Source organism: Neodiprion fabricii, chromosome 4 (assembly GCF_021155785.1).
Source record: "Neodiprion fabricii isolate iyNeoFabr1 chromosome 4, iyNeoFabr1.1, whole genome shotgun sequence".
Lineage (NCBI taxonomy): Eukaryota > Metazoa > Arthropoda > Insecta > Hymenoptera > Diprionidae > Neodiprion > Neodiprion fabricii.
Window position 1 is genome coordinate 26,738,625 of NC_060242.1, and position 24,563 is coordinate 26,763,187.

At 38.5% G+C, this 24,563-nt stretch overlaps 4 protein-coding genes across 7 annotated transcripts; 1 reads left to right on the top strand and 3 right to left on the bottom strand.

The window, feature by feature from the left end:
• Positions 1-323: 323 nt before the first annotated feature.
• On the bottom strand, positions 324-4,471 carry LOC124179979. Its single transcript, XM_046564898.1, has 5 exons — positions 4,335-4,471; positions 3,436-3,568; positions 1,084-1,236; positions 842-996; positions 324-613 (listed from the first exon to the last, which is right to left on the bottom strand). Exons 1-5 carry the CDS (start codon positions 4,397-4,399, stop codon positions 433-435), a joined length of 687 nt encoding a protein of 228 aa, XP_046420854.1. The 5' UTR covers positions 4,400-4,471; the 3' UTR covers positions 324-432.
• A 2,024-nt stretch (positions 4,472-6,495) lies between these two features.
• LOC124179978 (mite allergen Der p 7-like) lies at positions 6,496-10,196 on the bottom strand. The gene is made up of 5 exons (XM_046564897.1): positions 10,065-10,196; positions 9,173-9,305; positions 7,273-7,425; positions 7,031-7,185; positions 6,496-6,809 (listed from the first exon to the last, which is right to left on the bottom strand). The coding sequence occupies exons 1-5, from the start codon at positions 10,127-10,129 to the stop codon at positions 6,629-6,631; spliced, it is 687 nt and encodes a 228-aa protein (XP_046420853.1). The 5' UTR covers positions 10,130-10,196; the 3' UTR covers positions 6,496-6,628.
• A 1,893-nt stretch (positions 10,197-12,089) lies between these two features.
• LOC124181162 lies at positions 12,090-18,328 on the bottom strand. Of its 2 annotated transcripts, XM_046567455.1 has the most exons (9): positions 18,203-18,328; positions 17,057-17,124; positions 16,855-16,958; positions 16,180-16,365; positions 15,703-15,878; positions 14,977-15,118; positions 14,226-14,511; positions 13,966-14,126; positions 12,090-13,402 (listed from the first exon to the last, which is right to left on the bottom strand). In XM_046567455.1, exons 1-9 carry the CDS (start codon positions 18,216-18,218, stop codon positions 13,225-13,227), a joined length of 1,317 nt encoding a protein of 438 aa, XP_046423411.1. In that variant the 5' UTR covers positions 18,219-18,328; the 3' UTR covers positions 12,090-13,224. The 2 variants fall into 2 exon arrangements, with proteins under 2 accessions (XP_046423411.1, XP_046423412.1); XM_046567456.1 differs by lacking the exon at positions 16,180-16,365 and having other exon boundaries at positions 12,091-13,402.
• A 371-nt stretch (positions 18,329-18,699) lies between these two features.
• On the top strand, positions 18,700-22,946 carry LOC124181161 (UDP-glucuronic acid decarboxylase 1). 3 transcript variants are annotated; one of them, XM_046567453.1, is made up of 5 exons: positions 18,700-19,155; positions 20,452-21,036; positions 21,122-21,235; positions 21,522-21,842; positions 21,938-22,946. In XM_046567453.1, the coding sequence occupies exons 1-5, from the start codon at positions 19,095-19,097 to the stop codon at positions 22,213-22,215; spliced, it is 1,359 nt and encodes a 452-aa protein (XP_046423409.1). In that variant the 5' UTR covers positions 18,700-19,094; the 3' UTR covers positions 22,216-22,946. The 3 variants fall into 3 exon arrangements, with proteins under 3 accessions (XP_046423409.1, XP_046423408.1, XP_046423410.1); XM_046567452.1 differs by having other exon boundaries at positions 18,701-19,155; positions 20,446-21,036; XM_046567454.1 differs by lacking the exon at positions 18,700-19,155 and adding an exon at positions 19,865-20,015 and having other exon boundaries at positions 20,446-21,036.
• Positions 22,947-24,563: the final 1,617 nt, after the last annotated feature.

Here is a 24,563-nt window from a genome sequence, read left to right on the forward strand (position 1 = left end):
TTTATTGCCGTTTCATGTCAGAAATAAAATCACTTTAAAGCATTTTAAACTTCCGCCTGAGGCGTAAGTTCAGCTTCGTTAGTTTCCCTTGCGCTGTTTTCTTCTTCTGAGTTTCACTGTGTTATTCTCCAAAGTCGGTATGGAAGTTTAATTCTCAAGGAATTCTTTGTTTCACGTTGATGAATATGCAGAAACTGGACTGAAACTGATTTTCACTATTGACAGGGTTCATTGCGAGATGATCAAGGAAGTTGAAGAGGACGGTAACAATTGTGGTAATTAAGAAACGAAAACACTAATTCAATAGCAATGCGTTGTAGAGGTTCGTGAAAGAGGAAGAGACGATGTATTTAAGATGACAGCATCATAAAAATTTGCACACAAGTTCGGCGGTGTAAAGCGTCTCAATTAACAACGTTCATTCGTACGAATCTAAGAAAGCAGTGTAGTCACGTAGGTGTTTGCTTCGTCGACGACGTTCGTCAATACCGAATTAATCTCGCTGTTGACCTGGGTGATGGCGGTGCTCTTGACGGCTGCTATGACGATATTAATAACCGCATTGGCCATCCAGTCAGTCAGCACGTTGCCACTAAGCCGGGCAGTGGTTTGTCTGTGTTCAGAATTTGAAAAAATTTGAAACATTGTGAATAAGGTAATTACGACGAAGGCTGTGAATTTTCAAGCGTTCTAATCCCTGTTGTAATTATTTGGTTTCGATGAATTTTAGGACATCGGGATATGAGTTAGACGCACAACTTTACCCTGTGGCAAGTCCATTCTCGATCAAAAGGAAAAACAAACTCACTTGCCAAAGTGAACCGAATTGAGCTCAACTCACCCGATGCTGTTGATCGCGACAGTATCCAAGGCGAATGTGTAATTCTTCAAGTTCGCGCTGAAGCCTACGGTGGTGTCGATCTTCCTGGCGGTTACCTTTGCGGTTCCACTCTCTTTCAGACTGCCCAAAAGTTTCGCGTAATACGTGTAAGCGACCTGAAATGAGGTAGAGTTGAAAATTCAGAAAGAGAATTAAAATCATGAGGTCGTAATTTATATTGTACACCATCGGTGATTACTCACCGTTGCTACGTCGACTCCCATGTTAGCATCGAAACTTAGAGTTTCTCCATCGTATCCAAGGTTTACGTCGCCGTAACGTTTCACTGACGACAAACCAGTCATCTCTCCGTCGTACAGCGAAAGACGACCACTATAGGTGATCAATAGTGGTTTCTTCAAAAAAGAACGTCACAATGTAATTAAGCAGGAGGATTACTCTGGCTGATTTATAATTAAAATTACACCTTCAATCCTTGCAATACAATAGTCAAGTTGCATTTTATAAACTGGCAAATATACTAGAGCATGACGTGAATTGTTACCCTGGCTACACGCTCGTTTTGACGACATTTTCGCGGCGCCGTTCGCTCAAAAAATTAATAGTGAATGATCTCATTGTCAGTGAAGTTTGAGGCATACTTTGACATTGGAAATCACTGCTGATTTCCAATCGACAAACCTTTCGGAAATTTAAATGGCAAAACCGATCTTTCACAGCCCAACGTGATCAGCAGTACGGATTTCACTTTCTGCACGCAAGCCAATACGGATCCACGTTGAGTGAGGTCAGTGACGTCAGGCGAGAAGGTGGATTCTCGCATACTCTCACTTTCCCTGCAAAGTCACTCTCGCTTTCAGTCGCGTTTCAAATCTTTCTGGAGTAAGGCCTCACTTTCCATTGCCTTGAACCGAAGACCTGGATCTCCACTGGGTGGCCTCCTTACCTCCTTCACCTCAGCATCGTGATTTTCGTTTCTCGACCCGCCGGCTTCTACTCCTTGCAGTCATTCGTTTCGACCCCTTGGAAGATCTCTCTACGATTCGTATCCTAAATCCCAATTAGCCAGTGCGTTGTGTCGACCGTCTATCTTTTCAATCGTCCAAAGTCAACGATGTCGAGTCCTTTCGACCACCCGCAGCAAATCCTTCGCGTGTTCAACGGTTGACACTCGATAATCAGTCTCGTTCCAAGCTTGGAGCTGAATGTGTGACTCGTTGTGTTCGACCCGAACCCTGAGCACGACGGTTGCTCAACGGCATTACTCGACTTGACGTTCGTTCCCTGGCAGAAATGATTTTCCCGGAGCGTCTAATCCGTCCGCTCCACTCTGATCTCGACTCGAGGCTCATCGACGTACTTTTTCCGAACTCCGTACTCGATACCTGGTTCAGGAGTAAGTCAGACTGTGGGTTATCCGGTGACCCAACTTTCGCCCGCAAGAACGAAGTCAGGCCGAGAGGAGACCTTGACAGATTTCACTCTCGCTTTCGTTGAAGGTTTTCAAACCTAGAAATCGCTTTCATACTTCTTGGTTCTTGCCTCAGCTTTCACCCTACGACCAACCGACTCGTTCCGGTGACCCAAAACTTTCCTCTTCCTCGTCGTGCCCTCGAAGCCGACTTTCCCCGTCACTGCTTTCGGGTCATTCCTCGCTTGAACTAGATCCGTACTTCAGCCAAGGGTACTATCCAGGCCAAAGCCGCTGGCTAAGTCTACCATCCAGTGAACACTTTTTCTTTCGTTGTAGAGATGCTCACGTAGCAAAAACACCAGTGCAAGTAAGTTCGGTTTCTTTCCACTTTTCCCAATTCGATCAAATTCGAGTACATCGGTTGAAAGTCGATTCGTCATTTCACATGTAGGTCGTGGAACATTATGCAAATTTTTCGGGTATAGTGTATGATTGATACACAATACGTGTGCCTTTGATGGTTCGCATGATCATATTTTGTTTATTGATAGTCGCTAAATTTTCCGAGTCTCTACAATATCATGATATCATTGACAAATAATAGCGTAACTCCAATTAAAATTCCGACTTTGCAAAACGAATGATAATCGCACAACAGATTGGGCTTCGCCTCCTTATACAAGATCATGACCCAGTAATTTTCGCTGAGCGACTTATCATCGTCATCGATAACGATGATCGAACCGATAGAACTTTACTCACTCTACAATAATATACATTCATCGGGCACTCATTAGTGCCTTAAGATCATCTGTTGTAGTCGATTTGCTTTTTCAAAGATTCAAAACACCTGGCTGATCGATTAGGATCAAGGATCACACGATCGCCGCGAGACTTTTAATTTTAGAAGAACAATAATGCAGAAGGCGATTATTTCACGGATTAAAACTTCGCTATTTTGTTACTCAGCCAATAAATGAATATATATATATATGTGTGTGTGTGTGTGTGAAATGTTATGAAATTCAACTTGTATTTATACCCTAGAGCATAAATTGCAACCCTACGTCGCTAGTCAGCGAGTTTGTAAGATTGCCACACAAATTTATTCTGCCGGTTTTTTTTCTCTGCTAATTTTCCTCTCATCTGTCTTCTGCAATTGAATTTAACTCCAACTTACCACGGAGAAGGATTCCGTGACGTTCGGAATTGACAGCGGCTCAAGACTACTTTCACTGACAAAGGCCTGCACATTTGCTACCACTTCGTCGACATAGTCGTTCAGGGTAGCCGAATAGGTGGTGGAGCGTTTTCTGTAAAACAAGCGTACTCTGGTCAAGAATCCGTTGGTTGCTTACATAGTCACATAAGCGGTGGAAGGATTATTCAAAATAGGGTATTAAAAAAATGTTCAAACTTCTGTATCGGATATGAAAAATTATTCAGCATTCGAATTTCAGGGTGTTTCTGCAAAGTTACCAAAATTTCTCATTCAAATACCGCATAGAATGTTTTTGTTATTCCTTCAACTCAATTCATCTTAGTGCACTCAGGAATCAAGCATGACTTCATGAAAACAAATGTCACAATAATAAGTTTCTTTGCTGATGACTGAGGATGCTAGAAACAAGGACCAATCATCGCAGTATTTTTTTTGCGATCCCAATATAGACGGACAATATATTTTTAATCGATGAATTGGCGAATGGATAACAAGGCTGCAACTGTAATTGGTTCATTTCATTTCAACTGGTCTTTTTGTCTACCTCGATGTAATTATGCTCGATCCGAATGATTAAGAATAAAAATCTACGATATCAGAAATGACATTAGATGTGGCGCGACCATATGACGAAATCTCTGCAGCAAACTAAATACAGGAAGAGCTGATTGTTGCCTAAATTCTTGATCTTCAACTATCGAAAATTGGGTTCAATAGCGTTGCTATGGTAGTTCTACCGATTTGAAACTTCGACAACTTTGGCAAGTGAACGAACTGATTCCAAATTATTATTTCAGTTGTGTATGGGTAAATATTTCACTCAACAAGAACAAGAAGTAACGCATATGTAATCTTACTGGTGCGTTTTGGTCGCAGAAGCCACCGCTACGAGGACGAGGAACAGTGCCGGAACAGTCTTCATGGTGATGAGACAGTGACTAGAGTCCGTAACTGAAATGCTCTATTATATAGTTTTCTCGCAAAAATCATCGAGATTATCTCGGAAAGATTATTTACACACGACGTAAGACCTCTTATATTATATTATCGGTCACCACAACGTTCGCACGTGCGATAAGTGCATATTCCTATATTACAGATAAAATTCATTTGGATAAAATCTCGGCAGGTGTGTACAACAATTACTTTGGTATTTATATACACCAAAGATATTTCTAGTTATGGTTAATGTGCGGTTATTAACCATTATCATTTTCAACCGTTGCCCAAAAATACAGTACCGGGTGAAAAATGAAAATGCGATTTGTTTCTATAACCGAACATCTAGTATACGGTATTATTCTTTTCAATCGTGGTCACTCGTACCAAATTTTATAGTGATTCCAATAATATTCAAATCATTAGTGTGACAGTACCTATTTTAAGAAAATCTTCTGATACCTAAGACGAATAAAATGTATGGTTCTTCCGAAGCAACATCGAGTCATTGTGTTTTTCGAGTTTTCTCCAAACTTTGCAATTAGGACCGAATACAGGCAAAATATTATCCTTTCGAAACTATTTACGATTTCCTCCCAAAAGTACATGACGAAAATAAAACAAAAATTAAGACAAAACCAGAGTTTCTAATATGATTTTCGCATTGTGAAAAGGACGGATGAAGGAATCACGAACATTTATTACTCTAATTGTCTTTATCAGCAAATGAGGTTCGGTACTCTGAAGTTCGATTGAATCAAGCGGCGAGATAAAGAATACTCGAGGACAAAAAAAATCACACAGAAAAATTGTTATTTCGTTGTGGTAAAAAACCGGTATCAAACTACGTTGTGAATTATGTATGTTCAATATAAATCGCTTGTGTACACCTATCTGCCATCTGATTGAAACGATATATACCTACACATAATCGATTATATTGTAGTCTGGTGGTGATATCGACTGTTGATTGGGCCGCCTGACTGGCACCTGCACGGCTTGATTGCTCGAATATACATGTATGTATGAAACATCATGCATGATCTTACATACCATGGAAAAGTGTCGATTTTGCCGGTTATCTTCATCTCATTTCATCAATTAATTATTTTTTGAGTTTGTCCATCGTACCGCGTCATAATTGTATTTTTTCTCACATTTTTCAATTCCTGTGAATTCGTGAATGTTACTCAAATTTGTCTATTCGCACTGCACTTTATTGGGACACATAAATCGAGAGATGAAAATCGTTGGACGAAATCGTCCGGTCAAATTTACGATAATAATAATGATTTCATATTTTGTCTAAAATTCACGACTGGTGTTAGATTTAAAAGAAATTTCGCGCACTCATTATCGGCTTATCAGTAATAACGAAAGTACCAATTGCTTTTTAATTACTTTCTGCCGTGTGCATTGGAGTTAAATCAATATTTTGTTACACGCATCTAGAACTTGTAAAAATGCTCGTGGTGCGGAAATATAATCGATGCCTATAACATAGCAGATTGACCATTTCGTACTCCTAGCAGAATTTCATTCACTAATTTATCGTAGGTTAATAATTAGCCATTTATAAATGTACATATTTTCTGTGAAGTAAAAAAAATTTTTAAAATCAAATTTCTTCATCAACCGTAAGTCACTGCACGTAAATGTTCTTACGAATAATAATCCATCTCTCTATAATGACTTTGAATGCAAAAACATGTTACAATCGTCCCGAAAGAACCAAAAAATGGTTTGTTGGAAATGCATTTTCATAAACACTCCATATGAGGGATGCCATTTATTGTATTTTACTGCAATTTTTCGTCAGGAATAAAATCACCTTATTTTACTTTAAAGCTTCGTTATTTTTTGCTTTTCATTCCTTAGCGCTTTTTTCTGCTTCGTAGTTTCCCTACGCTATTCTCCGAAGTCGTTGTGGAAGTTCAACTCTCGAAGAATTGCTCGCGTCGTATACATGAACTTGACTGATATACCGACTCTCACAAGTGACAAAGTTCATTGCAAGATGTTCAAGGAAGTTGACGAGGACGGTGGCAAGTGTGGTAATAAATAAAACAAAAACAGTAATTCAATAGCAATGCGTTGTAGAGGTTCGTGAACGAGAAAGAGACGATGTATTTAAGATGACAGCATCGTCAAAATTTGCACACAAGTTCGGCGGTGTAAAACGTCTCAATCAACAATATTCATTCGTATAAATCTAGGAAAGCAGTGAAGTCACGTAGGCGTTTGCTTCGTCGACGATGGACGACAATACCGAATCAGCTTCGCTGTTGATCTGGCTGATGATGCTGCTCTTGGAGACTGCTAAGAGGATGTCAGCAACGGCGTCGGCAATCCAGTCAGTCAGCACGTTGCCACTCAGCTCGGCAGAGGATGTTCTGTGGTTGGAATATGAAGGAATTTGAAACATTTCGAATAAGGTCATTATGACGGAAGATATAAATTTTCAAGCGTTCCAATCCCGTTTATAATTATTGGACATTAGTGAGTTTTAGAGAAACGGTGTAGAAGTTAGTCGCACAGCTTTACCCTGCAGACGAATCCATTTTCGATAAAAACAATTCCCCCGTTAAACTAAATCGAATCTTGGTCAACTCACCCGATGCTGTTGACCGCAAAAGAATCGAAAGCGATTGTGTAATTGTGCACGTTTGCGCTGAAGCCCACGGTGGTGTCGATCTTTTTGAAGGTTACCGTTGCGGTTCCAGTCTCATGAAGACTGCCCAAAAGTTTCGCGTAGTACGTGTAAGCGGCCTGAAATGGGGTAGCGTTGAAAATTCAGAAAGAGAATTAAAATCATGAGGTCGTAATTTATATTGTACACCATCGGTGATTACTCACCGTTGCTACGTCGACTCCCATGTTAGCATCGAAACTTAGAGTTTCTCCATCGTATCCAAGATTTACGTCGCCGTAACGTTTCACTGACGACAAACCAGTCATCTCTCCGTCGTACAGCGAAAGGCGTCCGCTCAAGGTGATCAACAGGTGTGTCTGAAAAAAAAGAACGTAACAGCGTTACTAGACAAAAGGATTACCTACTCAGGAATGTATAATCAAAATTATAGCTTTAATCCTTGCAGGAGAATAGTCAAGTTGTATTTATTAGCGGGCAAAAACGTTAGAATGCGAAGTTGACTGTCACCCGAGTTGTTCATTGGTTTGACGACATTTTCGCAGCACCGTTCGCTCAAGAGATTAGTAGTGAATCAATGGATCTTAGTGAAGTTGAGGCATACTTTGACATTGGAAATCGCTGCGGATTTCCAACTGACAAACCTTTCGGAAATTTAAATGGCAAAATCGATCTTTCACAGCCCAACGTGATCAGCAGTACGGATTTCACTTTCTGCACGCAAGCCAATACGGATCCACGTTGAGTGAGGTCAGTGACGTCAGGCGAGAAGGTGAATTCTCGCATACTCTCACTTTCCCTGCAAAGTCACTCTCGCTTTCAGCCGCGTTTCAGATCTTTCTGGAGTAAGGCCTCACTTTCCATTGCCTTGAACCGAAGACCTGGATCTCCACTGGGTGGCCTCCTTACCTCCTTCACCTCATCATCGTGATTTTCGTTCCTCGACCCGCCGGCTTCTACTCCTTGCAGTCATTCGTTTCGACCCCTTGGAAGATCTCTCTACGATTCGTATCCTAAATCCCAATTAGCCAGTGCGTTGTGTCGACCGTCTATCTTTTCAATCGTCCAAAGTCAACGATGTCGAGTCCTTTCGACCACCCGCAGCAAATCCTTCGCGTGTTCAACGGTTGACACTCGATAATCAGTCTCGTTCCAAGCTTGGAGCTGAATGTGTGACTCGTTGCGTTCGACCCGAACCCTGAGCACGACGGTTGCTCAACGGCATTACTCGACTTGACGTTCGTTCCCTGGCAGAAATGATTTTCCCGGAGCGTCTAATCCGTCCGCTCCACTCTGATCTCGACTCGAGGCTCATCGACGTACTTTTTCCGAACTCCGTACTCGATACCTGGTTCAGGAGTAAGTCAGACTGTGGGTTATCCGGTGACCCAACTTTCGCCCGCAAGAACGAAGTCAGGCCGAGAGGAGACCTTGACAGATTTCACTCTCGCTTTCGTTGAAGATTTACAAAACATGGGAATCACTTTCATAGGCCTTGGTTCTCGCCTCGGCTTTCACCCTACGACCGACTGACTCCTTCCGGTGACCCAAAATTTTCCTTTTGTAAAGATAATCGCATAACAGCTTTGGAATAACATTTTTATACAAGATCATGTTCTTGCAATTTTCGCTGAGCGACTTATCGTCATCATCAAGAACGATAATTGAACCGATAAAACTTTACGCACTCTATAATAATGTACATTTACCGGGCATTCATTAGCTTGCGTTAAGATCGTCCAGAGCAATTAATTTGCTTTCTCAAAGATTATAGCCACGAATTGATCGACTACTACGCCATTTACGTACTCGCGAGGATCACACAATCCCGCGAAACTTTCAATTTCATAAAAATAAAACTACCGAGTGCGATTTTTTCACGAATCATAACTTTCTCACCATTTTATTACGCAGCCTATGTATAAACATATTCATTAGATACTGTAAAATAAAAATTGTATTCGAATCCTTATAGAGCCAAAGGTGCAATCCTGCATCAGTGGTCATCGAATTTGTAAAATTGCCACACAAATTTATTCTGCCAGTTTTTTCTCTGTTAATTTTCTTCTAAACTGTCATCTGCAATTAAATTTAACTCCAACTTACCACAGAGAAGGATTCCGTGACGTTCGGAATTGATAGTGGCTCAAGACTACTTGCACTGACATACGCCTGCAGAGTTTCTATCACTTCGTCGACATAGTCGTTCAGATTAGCCGAATAGGTGGTGGATCGTTTCCTGTATAAGAAGCACAGTCAGGTCGAAAATTCGATAGATGCACACATCGTTACGTCAGCGGTGGAAAGCTGATTGAAGAAAAGCATGAAAAAACATTCAAAACTTCTATACGCAATGACAAAAATTATCTAGCATTCGAATCTCATAGTGTTTCTGCAAAGTTACCAAAATTCTTTATTGAAATTTTTCATAGAATGTTGATCCTTGAACTCGACTCATCTTAATCCACTCAGGAATCGAGCATCATTTCATAAAAGCAAATATCAGAATAATGAGCTACTTTGCCAATAATTGAGGATGCTAGAAACAAGGACCAATCATCGCAGTATTTTTTCTGCGATCCCAATATAGACGGACAATATATTTTTAATCGATGAATTGACGAATGGATAACAAGGCTGCAACTGTAATTGGTTCATTTCATTTCAACTGGTCTTTTTGTCTACCTCGATGTAATTATGCTCGATCCGAATGATTAAGATTAAAAATCTACGATATGAGAAATGACATTAGATGTGGCGCGACCATATGACGAAATCTCTGCAGCAAACTAAATACAGGAAGAGCTGATTGTTGCCTAAATTCTTGATCTTCAACTATTGAAAATTGGGTTGAATAGCGTTGCTATGGTAGTTCTACCGATTTGAAACTTCGAAAACTTTGGCAAGTGAACGAACTGATTCCAAATTATTATTTCAGTTGTGTATGGGTAAATATTTCACTCAACAAGAACAAGAAGTAACGCATATGTAATCTTACTGGTGCGTTTTGGTCGCAGAAGCCACCGCTACGAGGACGAGGAACAGTGCCGGAACAGTCTTCATGGTGATGAGACAGTGACTAGAGTCCGTAACTGGAATGCTCTATTATATAGATTTTTTGCAAAAATCATCGAGATTATCTCGGCGAGATTACTTATACACGACGTGAAATCTCTTACATTATTTTATCGGTCATCACAACATTTGCATGTGCGATAAGTGCGCATTTCTATATTATAATCAAAATTCGTTTTGGATAAAATCTCGGCATTTGTGTCCAACAATTATATTGGTATTTACATACACCAAAGATATTTCTAGTTATGGTTAATGTGCGGTTATTAACCATTATCATTTTCAACCGTTGCCCAAAAATACAGTACCGGGTGAAAAATGAAAATGCGATTTGTTTCTATAACCGAAAATCTAGTGTAAGGTATTATTCTTTTCGATCGTGGTCACTCGTTCCGAATTTTCTAGTTATTACAGCAATATTTAAATCTTTATTGTGATAGTACCTACTTTACCAAAACTATAGTGTCACATTATAACGCGCTGTGACCAGGGTTCCTTCTTCATATTTTTTGCTGTTGAAAAAAATTCTTTATCATTCATAAATAACTAATCTTTTGATTAGGTACATTTCGTTTGAAGAAACGCCACGTCGTCATTGTGTTTCATACAGGTAGAAAATTTTCCTTCCGAAGCCTGTCACGATCTCAACCTAAAAGCCCATGACAAAAAAGTGACAGATCAAGACAAAATCATGGTTTTTAATTTGATTTTTGAGTCGCTAAACAGACGGGTGAAGGAATCACGAAAATTAATTACTCCAATTAGCTTTATCGACAAATGAGGTTCCGCACTCTGAAATTCGATTGAATCAAGCGGCGAGATAACCAATACTCGACGGCACAAAAAAAATACAAAGAAAAATTGTTAATTTTGTGGTGGTAAAAAGCCGGTATCAATTCTCCATCGTGAATTATGTACAATAGAAATCGCGTGTCTGTACCTATCTGCAATCTGATTGAAACGATATGCACACATAATCGATTATATTATAGTCTGGTGGTGATATCGACTCTTTAATGAGCCACATGACTGGAACCTGTACGGCTTGATTCCTAGAGTATACATGTATGTATGATACATGATGCTGGATTTTACATACCGTAGAAAACTGTCGGGTTTTCCGGTTATCTTCAGCTTATTTTATTAATTAATGGTTTTCGAGTTTACTCATCGCATCGCATAATAATTGTATTTTTCTTCAGATGTTTCGATTCCTACAACTCCCGGTCTGAAATCTGTGACCATTTCTCAAATTCGTACTGTATTGGAAGACAGAAATTGAATTGAGAATCGTCAGGTCAAATTTGTGATGGTAAAAATATAATTTGATATTTGATCGAAAATAAAAATACGACTGGGTGAAGTGTCAAGTTTGAAAGTGATCTTGCGCACTCGTAATTGCCTTATCAGTCGTAACGAAAGTACCTATTATTTTTTATTCACTTTGTGCCGGGATATCGTAGCTGCATCAATCATTTGTTACCTATATCTACAACTTGTACGAATTCTTAGTGTGGAATATCATCTCTTAATTCATCGTGCGTTAATAGCTGGTTATCCATTAATAGATGTACACAATAGAAATTATGTCGCAAAATACGAAGAGAATTAAAAAAATATGATTTCAGATCAATCGAAGTAACTGTACGTAAATGTTTTACAAATAATACTCCATTTTTATGATTTCCTTAAAAATAAAAACACATTACGATTGTCCTAAAAGAGCCAAAAATGATTTGTTAAAAATCCCAAAAACTGAAATATAAAAATTCTCGGAGCCTGAAAATTTCTTTTGATTAAAGCTAAAAAATGTCACCATTGAATTCGGGCTATAATTCGAAATAGGAATTTCCAATATTATCACATGAGGGTAACATTTTGCAGGAATTATCTTACAAAGTACGCAATAATAAAGCTGGAAAATATTTTATTTATCACTTTGGAAGAACTTTTATTTGATTCAAAAAAGATTTTTTATTTTGTTCAATTAACAAAAACAAATATTTCATAACTGCATTATACATACATATAAGATACTGGGATGTACAATTTCACACAAAATCCCGTAGAACAAGAAGTACTGATAATTAATACCCGCTATTACATTATGAATATTGATAGACATATGATAATGTTTTCGTGGATAATGAACCTGTAGTTTCATTTTCATTTTAATTATATGTTAAAATAATTATTGCTCGTGTATTTATTAAGTATTTTGGTATATCAACAATGTATCATAACGATTCATCACAAACCGCATTATAGAAATGCAAAAATCGATAAGATAATTATCATATAAAGGGTTGTATAAATTAAAAATATATAAATTCTTCTTACATCTAATACATCGATATCATGGAATCTCAAATATGCACCATATAAGTATGTATATCATCAACATACGCTTCAAGATTTACTCTTCATTTTAAAGTACGCATAAAAAATTTGCGTATTTGTGAAACATAACGCATAACGAAGAGTTAGAATACTTACAGAATATATAGATATCGACATGAATAGTAATAAGACGTGTTAACCTGTTGACGGCAGTTTGGGGACTTCAAATAAGGAATTAATTGAACTTATTTATAAATTTCACGTCTGACAAAAAGGCGACTTGAAATGATACATCCCCGCCGTTAACAGGTTAAACAGATTAAAAACAGGCAAATTAATTGCTTAGTAGGTAAAGTGTAGTGAATATAATAATACAAATAACAATTTTAACAACAACGTAACAATAAAGTAAATTCGAAAGTTTGGTGAAACTACGAGTAAGAAAACTGCGATAAATCGTGCCAAGCTCAAACGTTTCCTGCTTGATTAACAACTCTGCTGCCCGAATTAATCCTGCACTATGATTTAAGGTACCATTAATCGTTTTCAAAAATTCCTTACATCTCAATTCAAGGTAGAAATAAACGCCAAGGTTAAACTGGTGGCGATATATAATTTCAAAAAAAGAAATTCATGTTGAAAATATCGCTGAAAAAGAATGGGTTATTCCTCGGTATATTAACGGCGAGTGCAACCGTCGTTTCGGTCGCCGCATCAGCTGCGACACCCCGATACACGAATAGTCATTTGGTGAGTAAAGCACTGACGTTGAAATCTTCCAGAACTTTATTGATGTTTTCTTTGACCCTTGCCTCGATGACCGGTGCCACTTTCCAACGCAGGGTGCTTGCCATCCAGGATGAAATCTTTGACGCCAACCAATTCAAACCTCCCAGACCCGTTACATGGGCTTCAACGTCGCTGTAAAAAATATTAAGAAATTTCTTCCTCTAACCTGGGTTGATGCCCACAGTTTTTCAAATTGATGTGCAGTTATTTCACTAATTTCTGTCCATACTTTTAACGTAAATTTCGTTCCGATTCCTTGGCCAACGCTTTGAATTTAATTCTGTATTATACTGCAATTTTCTTACATCAAGATTTCAACAGTTGCCTTCATCGAAATTTTCTCCATTTCACTGAACATTAACTACTAAAGAAAGTTACTAAATGACAGAGATGAACCGAAAAGCACTGCAAAAGAGTTGAAGAAATTTGAAAAGTAATGCAAAGGAATCACCAAGTGTTGTGAAAAAACACGGAGTCTACATTGCAGAGAAGTTGAGCAGAAATTCGCACTGGTTTTATCTAAATAATTTTGTAACTTTTCTCGCCAACGCGTCTATTCGCAAATATCAATAAAAATATATATATATATATATATATATATATTTATTCAGAGGAAGACTTCAAAAAATTCAAAAAATCAATATGAAACCACCTCGACTATCGACATATTAGAAAACGGCGTAGACTGTAGATACCTGATGTTTGTGATCTTGAAATCTGCCAAACGGATCTTTACGTCCTGGTCCTTTTTATCGAGGACAAACTTAAAGAGAGCCTCATTACGACCGACGGTTGTCTGTATAGCGCCTGTCGGTCCAACGTCCATCAACTTCGCCTCGTAATGGTCGTAAGAGATCTGCAAATATGGAATCATCCGTGATCCAAATTCATTACAAGTTTCGCCTTTTAAATTTCACTCAATCTCGATGCATTGTTCTCGCGAGAACTTGCGAACCTTGAGCTCTGCCAGACCGACTGTCCCAAATATAACGATATTTCCATCCTCGACTGCGATACTGACGTTGCCCTTCCTGGATATCGTGGCCAGATTCTGGAAGATGCCATTCCTCGCAGTGAAACGACCCGTCGTCACGACTCCAGCTAATTTCTTTGTAAAAGAAGCATCGATGTCCGGTGTCGGTATGGTTGAGACTTTGAGTTCGTTGATTCGGTTATTCGCGTTGGCGAGAATTTTATCGAATATGTCGTTTGTCACCACATTCACCGCTTTGCTGTGCTCCCTGTAAAAAGCAGTATTTTTATTATCATTTTAGCGCATTCTACGTTATCCAGATAACTCTCTTGGATGAATTATCCGCATCCTTCATCTTGTATAGAGATACTGTGACTTAAGGTAATCTCCATCTTTTTTCACGATACAGAAATAAGATAACTGCTTTCCAAGGAAACCAAATATATCTTTTTCAGTCAGTAAAACATTCAATTCTTTTAGAAAAAAGAATGAGAACATTGTGATAATTAATAACTTCTTTAATTTATATCGTTATCTTTTTTACTACGCAGATGAAAATGAGGATAATTTAATTTCTTAAACAGATAGCAGACATGAGAAACTATCTTTCGTGATACGTAGATGAATTTTTGTTCGGACAATATTATATTCATCTACGTGATAATACTCATTATTTTGCACTACGGAGGGATAGTTTTACCTAGCTGACTATTTCTTGTTCGATTATACTTACGTTATGGCATCGACTAAATCAGACTCGCCTTGGAGAAGATCGCAGGCAGATAATTCAACGATAACTTCATCGAGCTCCATTTTGAGCAAGTGATTCAAGCGACTGGTGAGATCCATCCACAAGTGAGCACCCAAGGTATCAGCTTAGAATAAAATGGGTAATGAGTCAGAAGAAAGACGACGGAAATAACACAAGCGGATTACCAAATACTTAGTGCGTTTAGTATATTTATTCTTATTACTGAACGGAAATACAAAAAGCCGAAGACTCAGATGCGTTGTACGATATCTTTGAGTATTATTTTATTGGTATTATTTTACAAAACAGGCTTGGCTTTTTCCGGAAATTATATTTCGTAAACATGTGTTTAAAAATGAATGTGCTTTTTCAATGAGTGTGAAAATCAATAATAAATCAAGAGACTCTGCCCACCGCCTAGCAAAACTTAATGAGTATTTAAGAAATGTAAAAAAGAGTCATAATGTACATCAACAAACAAATGTTGTGAGTATAATGGATTCGAGGATTGAAATATTGATCTAAAATTACCCATTTTCGAACTGTAGTTTTAAATCTCTCAAATATCGTTTAATCTCTAGTATTCATGTTCATGATCTTTGACACAAACGATGAATCACGGACGGTGGTGGAAAAAAAAAATGGCACAATCAAAATGTGATTAAAATTATGCCACTGAACTATTCTCGGGAATCGACGTTTACTCACAAAGTTCATCCCTGTCGAGTTGACCGCTTATCTCGCCCTCGCTATCGCGATACGTAGTTTTTATGAGGACTTTCTCCGGTTTATACTCGATGGCGTAGCTGTTGTTGGTCAGGAAACAGTCCTCTATTGGATAAACTCCGATTGACCCTTTTGCCTTAACATTTTTGAAAATTATTCTGCGCGAAAAAACACGCAGAGTATGAATCAATTCTTGTGTCTCAAATTTGTCCGAAGTACAGCACACGTTGATTTGAACGAAATTGTTAATTTTCGAAAATTAAACATCACGGTGACATTATGTTGTTTTAAAAAGTTGCCCATCAGTTTTTAATAATATTTTTAGTGATTGATAATAAAACGAGAATTATCATAAAATAGAAAACAGTCTTATAAACCAATCCAATTTGCATTCATTTCAGTAACCGTGAGATCGTTTAGCAATAAACGGCAATTCACTTTTTATTGCAGAATACTTACGAAATTTGACCAGATGTGGTCAAAGGCAGAAAAGCGTTAAGGGCAGTGTTTTGCACGAAAAATTCTCCCGACACCTCCAAATCACCGACGTCGATTTCAGCTGCCAAGAAGAGGAACTCGAATCGCGCGGTTACGCTGGTAAACCGGAAATCCGGCTCACGCAGAAGTTTGAGGTTCGTCAACTCTCTAATTGGAATTATACGAATTAAATCAATTACGATTTATCAACGTCCAGGTTTTTTCAAACTCATTTCATCTCACTGATTACTAATAAATTCCGGTTGTTCCACAGAAATTGACAAATTGTAATTCTTTTTCTTATCAATCTGGAGCTACACCATTTTTGAAAAACAATTCGATTCAAGTTAACATTCACATACGAAATATAATGCAATAAAAATTGCAGGCCAAACAACCGCTGGAAACGAAGACATTTCGCGTGATATTTGACAGCCATTATCTTAACAACATGTTAATGACGTTAAATTCGAGGCGTTTACCCATGAAATTAATATTTGGTTTTTACAGATATTTCTGCAACTTCTTCCAACCACCCCATCAAATTATTGCGCTCTCAATTCCCGACGCGCCGAATTTGATTTTTTTTAGTCCCAAGAATTTAAGAAGAAATAATATTCTAATTATAAATACTCACTATCCAAGTGATTCACTTACACGTGTGTGTCTCCCTTAACGGTGAAGAATACGTCCTTGAGAGGGTGCTGCTTAGCCGGGGCATTGCTCCATATTGATCGTCGCACAGCAGCATTCGTAAACGACTGAATTAATTAAAAACACGCTTTATTAGGATGCAAAATTTGAATCTATGCTTGGCTGTTGCCGCAAACCCTCTGTTGAAAATTTTAGTACAATATACCCTCGTAATCATCGTCTCGATAGTCTCCTTGGTCCATTCGATGGCCTGAGCGAGGTCCGGATTTTGTACTACAAAAACAAAGGAAAAAATCGAACAGAGAATAAAAGCCTGATGGTCTCTACTTTGCTAACCGAGCCACGGTTTCGAAATTTCGCAACGCTTCACGGAGGAATTTCCTTTGCCTACGGTGGTTCGTTGCAACTAAGGGTGTTGCAGCTACTCTAATGCTTTATACTGATATTCCTATTGTTGATAATAATATCATGGTCAGGGAACTCGGGAAAAATCATTCTCGGAGTTCTGCCGGAAAATATTACGACTTGCAACATATCCTATGTAAGGATTACAAATCAAAGTTCCGCATGGAGATCTTTGCCTTGACTGCTTCAGAACGGAAAAAATTACACGGACACGAATCTCGAGATCGAATTGAAAAATCGTCATAATACCTGTTGAATTTTTCTCTGTAACATTGAAAAAAAAAACGTCAACAACAAAAGAAAATCGGAAGAAGCAATGACCAGAAAGTCTTTCAAGATTTCCTGCCACGGTTTTTCATTACGAGGTATAAAAAACCTTGGATTCTGAGTCTACGAATTTTCTTATCTTGCAGGGAGTGAGTATCCAATGAACTAGAGATATGCGATTGATAAATTTAGAATACCTGGCCACTCCATGCAACCGTGTAACATATGCCGAAATGCGCTTTGATCAAAGATCAAAACCACGAGCACTCGAATAAGGCTTAATTTTTTACTTATCGTTAATCGCTTAAACTGACGCTCGAGCTGTGATTGCAAGATTTACTGGAATGCATTTACGGATAAAGAGATTGCGATGCGTCACGTTTTGGCAATGAAAATCATCATGAAAGAACAATTATAAAATACGGGAGTGTTTTATGCCAGCCTGTCGTACGTTTAATTCATTCAAACTGTTAATCGAAAGTGCACACTGGTCGGTACAGTCGTTTTATCGCCTTAGCGTCCCAGAAATTCCAGAATGATGTATCGGTGATTGAAACCACTAGCCTACAGACAATAGTTCATGTAATTGGATAGATTTCTGGTAGTTCAAAGACGGGCTAGTTTCTTTCTAACTTCTTTTGTTCTATCTGTTGAATTTCGTAACGGTGAATAATCATACCTTTGAGCACGTCCATCCTTGTTCTTCGGCTTGTCAAAACCGCCTACAACACAGATGTTCACGTTGCCCACGTCGCGGTATTTTCAGGGATATACACCACATGTGACAGCCGCGTGTCACGTTACTACGCTCTTCGAATGAACGTCTAGTCCACCAATCAGGACTTATCCACCGCCGACAGACTCATCCGAGAATTTTCATTCATCGTCAGTCGCTTAATCTTTTTCCGATTCATCCTACGGTAGTCCAATCCTAAATCATCTGCGTTACCGATGATGAATCGCTTTCACACAAGGTTCTGCGATATCTGGTCATTTTGTTCACACCGATAAGCCTTCAATTGTTGACTTTTCATTATCGATCCGGTTGATCACTCTTTTCATTCAGCGTACATTACCAACCGTTTGCCTTTTCATAATATAATGCGCTTAGTTCCGTAGCTACCGAAAGATAGCGCCATAACTCTAGTCTAGAGAGGCGGTTTTTGCTGGGTCGATGTAGATATCGGGTTTATCCGGCTTTGGCCGCTTCGGTTCAGTTCGTCGATGTATCTTCGTGTGTTGTTTTTGAGTCCCTAGTGGAGTTTACAGGTGTGAAAGCCAAAATCCACCAAACTATAGCCTGCGTCACGCGTACTGTTGTCTGGTGAAGTTCGAAAAACGGTTTTGATTGGTTGTATTTTTGGACAGAGGTTAGTGGGATTAGGTTATGTCATTCTCGAACCGTAACCTGTTTTTAAATGTCTATTCATTCCCGCTGCGTGCACGCTGCACGAATTGCGATTGGAATGCATCGACTGTGAGCGTGGACTACGATTTGAAAGAGAAAGACTAGCTGACGAGGATATTATGGCTTGAGTTGGCACTACTCGAAACATGTGAAATACGGAAGAATGTTCCTCACGCAGCGCAAGATGAAACAAGCCGCGTTTTTCATCGTATGCGTTCTATTGGGTGAGTACGCACTCTTCAATATGCGTCTATTCGCTGTTTTTTTTATCGAAACCGCGCCGCCTCTTGCGGTGTCACCTTGCATTGTCAAGTCTCTGATATTGTTGGGGCATGTTGACTTCAACAATCAAGGTATGAAGATTAATTGCTTGGCTATTGATACAACTGTTACAAACCCAAAGAACACCAAATGATACCAATTTCAATAATACTTCGCCAGCACCTGAGAACCAACCTTCTGTCTTCGCAAACTTGTTATTCTGTATAAATAAATACTACAATGAAGATTATTATTGCGCACACACAGAACCCCATCTATATTTGTATTATGTCTAGATCCACAGCTGGTAATTTGAAATATCGGTCATATGTGCAGCAAAACACGGTTCGGAGTCACTTCAGAATCGAAACTAACTTTCACTTGAAGACTAACCGACAGAGTGCTTGCATTTACCGTGTTAAAAAATCAAACTACGAACGGTTCCTAGTCGTTTGGTGATTTTTTTGTGAAAATAATATAAACGAACAATTCTATTTGATTCTAGTTACGACACGGAATCAATATACACTTTACATTCTATGTTGATCATTCAACAGGTTCTTCACATCAATCTTTGTAACATTTTACGCATTTCGTCATTTAACAAATAATTCATTTTTTTGTTCAATTGTTTGCGTTCATTCTTAGAATATCAGTCGACAACATTTTTGTTTGTTCATGCAGACTTATCTCTCGAAAACTATACACAGAAACTACAACTAACATTTAAGTATTCGCAAAGTGGAAAAGGCACATTTGCTGCATAGCAACGAATTTGAAAGCTACTCCGTTTTGTGATCAAGTCGAAAAATCTATTCTTTATGTGAGTAAAAATGTAGAGTACAAACACTTTTTTTGCCTGTATACTAGCAATTTTCACATTTTGTCTCCTAGAGCTTTGACAATTTTTTGCCTATAAATAAAACAGGAATCTAAATACTTCTACTAATACACATTTACATACACAAATTTAAAATGCAATTAATTTCTTAATACTTTCAATAGTGACTGGCAGCATTATATTTTTGTTTCGTCAATCTGCCAGGCATACTAGTAACGCAATAATCGTAGTTATTGTGTCACAAAAAATAATAATAAGACAAGTTATCTTATCAGAAACAATTTGAACTCGCTCGCTTGCTAGTATAGCTGTTGACCTTGAATTCAATTAATATTTATGCTGCCATAAGCTTGTAAGAAATTTAAACAAGGCGTCAAAACGATTTGAAATAAAGAAACGGTCTGTTGCACAGTTATAGGCTTTTACAAAGGCTGGGCAAAGACTGAGGAAGAACAATCTTTCAATGATAAACGGCTCCGCCAAATCAAGCAAAACGAGGACAGTTTGAACGAGATTGAACCTGAAGCCATTGAAAAGATGATGGAGATGGATAATGACGTTCCTTACATTGAGATAAATGATCTTCAAGAAGCAAATACTAGGATTCGTGAACTTGAGGATAAACTCCATCGGATCGAAGCAAAAATCGAAAGCCGAGTACCTAAAAATTTCCCGACTGTTAAATTTTTGAATTACAAGAATCGAAAGCGAATTCTAGTCACTGGAGGGGCTGGTTTCGTTGGCTCGCATCTCGTTGATCGCCTAATGCTTGCCGGGCACGAAGTCATTGTCGCAGATAATTTTTTCACGGGTAGAAAACGAAACGTCGAGCACTGGGTGGGCCACGAAAATTTTGAACTGGTTCATCATGATATTGTTAGACCTCTTTACTTAGAGGTGGACGAAATTTATCACTTAGCTAGTCCTGCAAGTCCACCGCATTATATGCATAATCCAGTAAAGACAATTAAGACTAACACCGTTGGGACTATTAATATGTTAGGTGAGAAAAAAAGTCTCTGACAACCCAGGATCCTAATTCTTTTGTAAAAACGTTAGCATTCCTTTTATATGATTAAATGTTTCAGGACTGGCGAAAAGAGTTGGTGCTAGGGTCCTTATTGCTAGTACATCAGAGGTTTATGGCGATCCTGACGAACATCCTCAGTCTGAAACATATTGGGGCCATGTTAATCCTATTGGTAAGTGAGAAAAAAATGAAAATCCAAAGTAACTGCAAGACCGAATCTTGATGTAGAATATTTTTGTATTTTATACTTGTATTTCAATCTATGGTACTCCAAGCGTTTGTGAATCTATTATTTAATTAAATCATACATTTTATAAATAAGTTTCATTATATATCTTTAGCAGTCAGAGATTTTAGTGGACGAAACAAGACATGTTAAAGTACCTCATCTTGAATATAACAGCAGCCTTCAATTGTTCGAAAACACATTAGCGAAAAGATCAAATTTCTAAACTTAGGACCCAGAGCCTGTTATGACGAGGGTAAGCGGGTAGCCGAAACGTTGAGCTACGCCTACATGAGACAGGAAGGAGTGTCAGTCCGCGTAGCTCGCATTTTCAACACCTTTGGTCCAAGGATGCACATGAACGATGGCAGAGTTGTGTCAAATTTCATTTTGCAGGCCTTGCAAAATGATTCCATCACAATTTACGGAAACGGAAAACAAACACGCTCGTTTCAGTATGTCTCTGACTTGGTTGATGGACTGGTGGCCCTGATGGGATCGAATTACACTTTGCCAGTAAACATAGGAAATCCCATTGAACATACAATCGAAGGTATTACGAGTTTTCAGTAGTAAATATCACTGAGATCAAGTTTTGCTGTACATCCTTCAGTTGGACATTCATGCCGGAATGTTCTACACTTTCAGAGTTCGCGTCAATGATAAAAGAACTGGTTGGAGGGACCAGTAAAATCGTGGAGCTTGCGGCAGTTGAGGACGATCCGCAGAGAAGAAAACCGGACATTTCAAGAGCGAAAAAGTATTTGGACTGGGAGCCAAAAGTTCCATTGTCCGAGGGTCTTGAACAGACGGTTGCGTATTTTAGGAAAGAATTACAGAGGACAAAACACTCACAGAAAGATGAATTTGAAACAAAGACAAAGGCGTCGTTGAAGAACGACCACGACATAATCGAACAGTTGTAAAAATTTTTGAGTGAATAGAGCAGGACGACAGAAAATTCGTGAATGATCATGATGCCATCTTCACTTTAGATGGACAAACCATTATGTGCCAAATAATGCGCCGTCCAACAACTCTAAATCCGATTGAAAAATAAAAAATATTCAATTCTGTCAATACCCACCGAGGATTTGACCCTAATCTGCTATGCTCGTAATTTTAGTCGTAATCTCTCGTTTTTAACAATACCGTCATATACTTCGAGCGACATGGACAATGTAACTGATTTGGAGAATGATTTTTCCCCTAAGGAGGATATTTAGTGCGTCTATTCGACTTGAGTGTACGGTACGTAATCGAAAGTGACGTCATATTAGAAATACATTTTTGAGCTTCAAACATTAATAATCAAAATGACGACCGAATTATTAAAGTCACAAAACCAATTCTTTTTAATTACTGTTGAGAATTTGAGCGTACTGCTTCTAAATCAGTTGGACAACCACACAACTGTGTCGACGTTGCTTTCGATTTAAGAATTGACATCTCGTGTGATACTTTTCATATGTTCTGGTCGTAAGAACAATTATATCTTTTTTTTTTTATAAATCCTCATCTCTGTTAGGTACTCTTGACTTAATTTTGCATTAATGTAACGTGTAAAGTGAATTTGAGGTTAAATCAAGAACAAATTAATCAAGACTTGTAATATATTGTATATTGTGCGTTGTATAATAAATAGCGTATATTTAAACTGATCGTTTGTAAAAATACACAAAGTACCTCGAAGCGGACACAACTCATGAAAAATTCCGTACAGCAAGAGAGACTCATAAGCACCGTTAGTTCTGTCAGTAAATATTCGAAACTACCCATGATTAACGGAAACTAAGTTTTATGAAAGTCATTGTTTCGACTCGTTGGTGAAAAGTGTAGTTGAGTAAACTTAATGAGAAGTGTTGTACACATTGTTGGCTTAATCATATCAATTAGGCCATTCAATCCAAATTAGAATTGTGGATCTGCGGGCATGTTATTTTAAGATAATTTAATGAACAAACGCACCGCTAAAAAGTCGACAGAGTCTGTTATTCGGGGTCAATTTTTTGGTGACAAATTTCTGCTTTGTCACTTCAAAACTTCCTGAGAAATGTTTAAATTCAATATACACTGGACTGAAGCTTGTCCGAGAAATTGTGTTATTTCAAATTTCGTACTAAAAAGCGTTGATGACCCTAAATAGCTGAACTTTCAGTGAGGCGAAAGTAAATAATGATCCAATTAGCTTAGTATTTATAAATAAAAAATTTTTTAACAATAATTCACCACGATTGAATTTTGTAGGCACAAATGCAATGTCTGTTTGAAACTATTTCGCGATTTTTTACGCCAAGAGACACATTGTCTTACCAACAATTGCATGGTAGTTCCGGCAATAAACGCCAGATGTCGCGTCGTTCTCGTTGATGAAAATTGCCAGCTTCTAAATATATCACGTATCTTCGATCGAGCGCGTCACCATCGAAATGGTTGGTAGTAATATTGTGTATGGTGGAAAAGATGTTGATTCGGTCGCGAAAGGTCCTTCGGAAGGGACGACGGGCTCGGTCAGAGTCGAAATTATAAAGTGGTACATGTATGTACATTATGGAAGCTTCAAGTGAAGTTTAAATCCAAAACAAATAAACATCTGCAAATTGTGATAATATTGATGAGTATCCTTGGTCTCCAGTACCAGATCACAAAAGGCACGATCATTAAAAGTAAACAAGAGACGATGTGTGCAATATCCGCTGACTAGATATTATCAGTCGCAAATGCAGTTAATGTCCGATGATGATGATTTGAAAAGCATGCGATGCGGCTAGCTCAAAATATGAGAACAAGAAATATAACGAGCTTCGTAAGTTGAGGCCCCTCTTTCAGGAATGGTTTCAAAAGAGTCTGAAAGATACGTATGTGTAGATGTACAGCCATGTAGTTCGCGGCGAACAATGTGCATCCTGCATTCTTGCACGGATAGATACAAATTAAAGAATTGAGCTTGCGACCAATTGGTGTCGGTGGCGAGGAGAGACACCAACTTATTTAAAGGGGGATATTGAGTGTAATGGGTGACGCGTGGGCCTTGACAGGGCGCGCGTGGTCGTCGTCCCGGTGAACGAGACCCCGACTAACGTTCCTAGTTGTAATCACTCCATCCGGGATACTGCGCCTTCACCATTGACACGATGAAGACACTAAGGCGTCGCCGGAGATGATCTAACCGCCTCCGCTCTCTGCGATCCCTCTGCTTAAGAGGCATAAAAAGTAATCGGCTTCGCGAGATTGCAATCTGCACTTCGCTTCCTTTGCCTGTTCGGGTTTTTAA